We start from the raw sequence: 1,443 nt of genomic DNA, 5'->3' as shown, positions 1-1,443 counted from the left end.
CCCCCCCCAGATAACGACGAGTGCCAGGACGAGGATGCGGAGCCGTGTGTCGGGGGCCGCTGCATCAACACGGTGGGCTCCTACTTCTGCTCCTGCGCCCCCCCCCTGGTGCTGGACGGCTCCCAGCGCCGCTGCGTCACCAACGACACCCGCACCATGGGTGAGGGCACCCCCTGCCACCCCCCGTGTTGTCCCCCCCTTGTCACCGTCACCCCCCTGTCACCCTGTCCCCATGTGTCCCCATATCCCTGTCCTATGTCCCCCCATCCCCGTGTCCCCCCATCCCCATGTCCCAGCACTGTCCCCTAATGTCCCCCCATGGCCCCAACGTTCCCCATGTCCCCCTCATGGCCCCATGTCCTACATCCTAATGTCCCACATCACCGTGTCCCCATGTCACTGTACCCCCATGTCTCCAAATCCCTGTGTCCCCACGTCCCAGGCCACCTCCCCATGTCCCATGTCATCTCCCTGTGCCCCAAATCCCCATCCCCATGTCCCACATCCCCCTGTCCCACGTCACCGTGTCCCCATGTCCCCATGTCCCACATCCCCACATTTCATGTCCCCATGCCCCACATCTCCTCTCCATGTCCCACATTGCCTCCTCATGTCCCCATGTCCCACGTCCCCATGTCCCCAAGTCCGCGTGTCCCCATGCCCCGTCACCGTGTCCCCATTTCCCTATGTCCCACGTCCCCGTGTCTCCCGTTGTCTCCCCGTGTCCCACACCGCCTCCCCTATCCCCACGCCCCCCGTCACCGTGTCTCTGTGTCCCCAGAGGAGGACCCGGCCGTGTGCTGGCAGGAGGTCGGCCCCGACCTGGTGTGCGGGCGCCCGCGGCTGGACCGGCAGGCGACCTACACCGAGTGCTGCTGCCTGTACGGGGAGGCCTGGGGCATGGACTGCGCCCTCTGCCCCGCGCGGCACTCAGGTGCTGCCGCCGTGTCCCCAGTGTCCCCGTGTCCCCCACGGCCCAGTGGCCCCTGTGGCCCCCTGTCCCCATGGCCCCACACCCCCACGGCCCTGTGTCCCTATGGCCCCATAGCCACATGGCCCTATACCCTCACATTCCCATGGCCCCATGGCACCCCCGTCCCCCTGTCCCCCATGCCCATGTCCCTGTCCCCCCCCCCATTGCCCACGTCCCCCTGTGCCCCATGCTGATGTCCTCATGCCCCGCCCCATGCCCACAACCCCCTGTCCCCTATACCCATGTCCCCCATGCCCATGTCCCCATGTCCCCAGCCCCCACATAGGGGGACCCCCATGCTGCCCCCTCACATCCCAGCAATAGGGACCCCCCCTCTAAACCCCCATAATGGGGACCCCATGGACACCCCCCAGAGCGGGTCCCCCTTGGACCCCCCCATAATGGGGAATCCTTGGGCACCCCCCCATAACAGTGACCCCCTACAATGCCCCCCCCCCCCTTTGCATCCC

The 1,443-nt window shown here is 67.1% G+C and overlaps 1 protein-coding gene across 1 annotated transcript in view; it reads left to right on the top strand.

Annotated features, from left to right (window-relative positions):
- The window catches only part of LOC118159674 (latent-transforming growth factor beta-binding protein 4-like), a gene marked incomplete at its 3' end in the record, with an annotated part of 3,933 nt that extends 2,581 nt beyond the window's left edge, over positions 1-1,352 (top strand). Inside the window, exons 5-7 of the mRNA XM_035314243.1 lie at positions 11-160; positions 782-971; positions 1,224-1,352. Coding sequence (XP_035170134.1) covers positions 11-160; positions 782-971; positions 1,224-1,352 — 469 coding nt within the window. The remainder of the gene's footprint in view (positions 1-10; positions 161-781; positions 972-1,223) is intronic.
- Positions 1,353-1,443: the final 91 nt, after the last annotated feature.

This window comes from Oxyura jamaicensis, unplaced genomic scaffold (genome assembly GCF_011077185.1).
Source record: "Oxyura jamaicensis isolate SHBP4307 breed ruddy duck unplaced genomic scaffold, BPBGC_Ojam_1.0 oxyUn_random_OJ71532, whole genome shotgun sequence".
NCBI classification, from domain to species: Eukaryota; Metazoa; Chordata; class Aves; order Anseriformes; family Anatidae; genus Oxyura; species Oxyura jamaicensis.
Note: the sequence above shows the minus strand (reverse complement) of the source record. Positions and strands in the feature narration are given on the sequence as shown.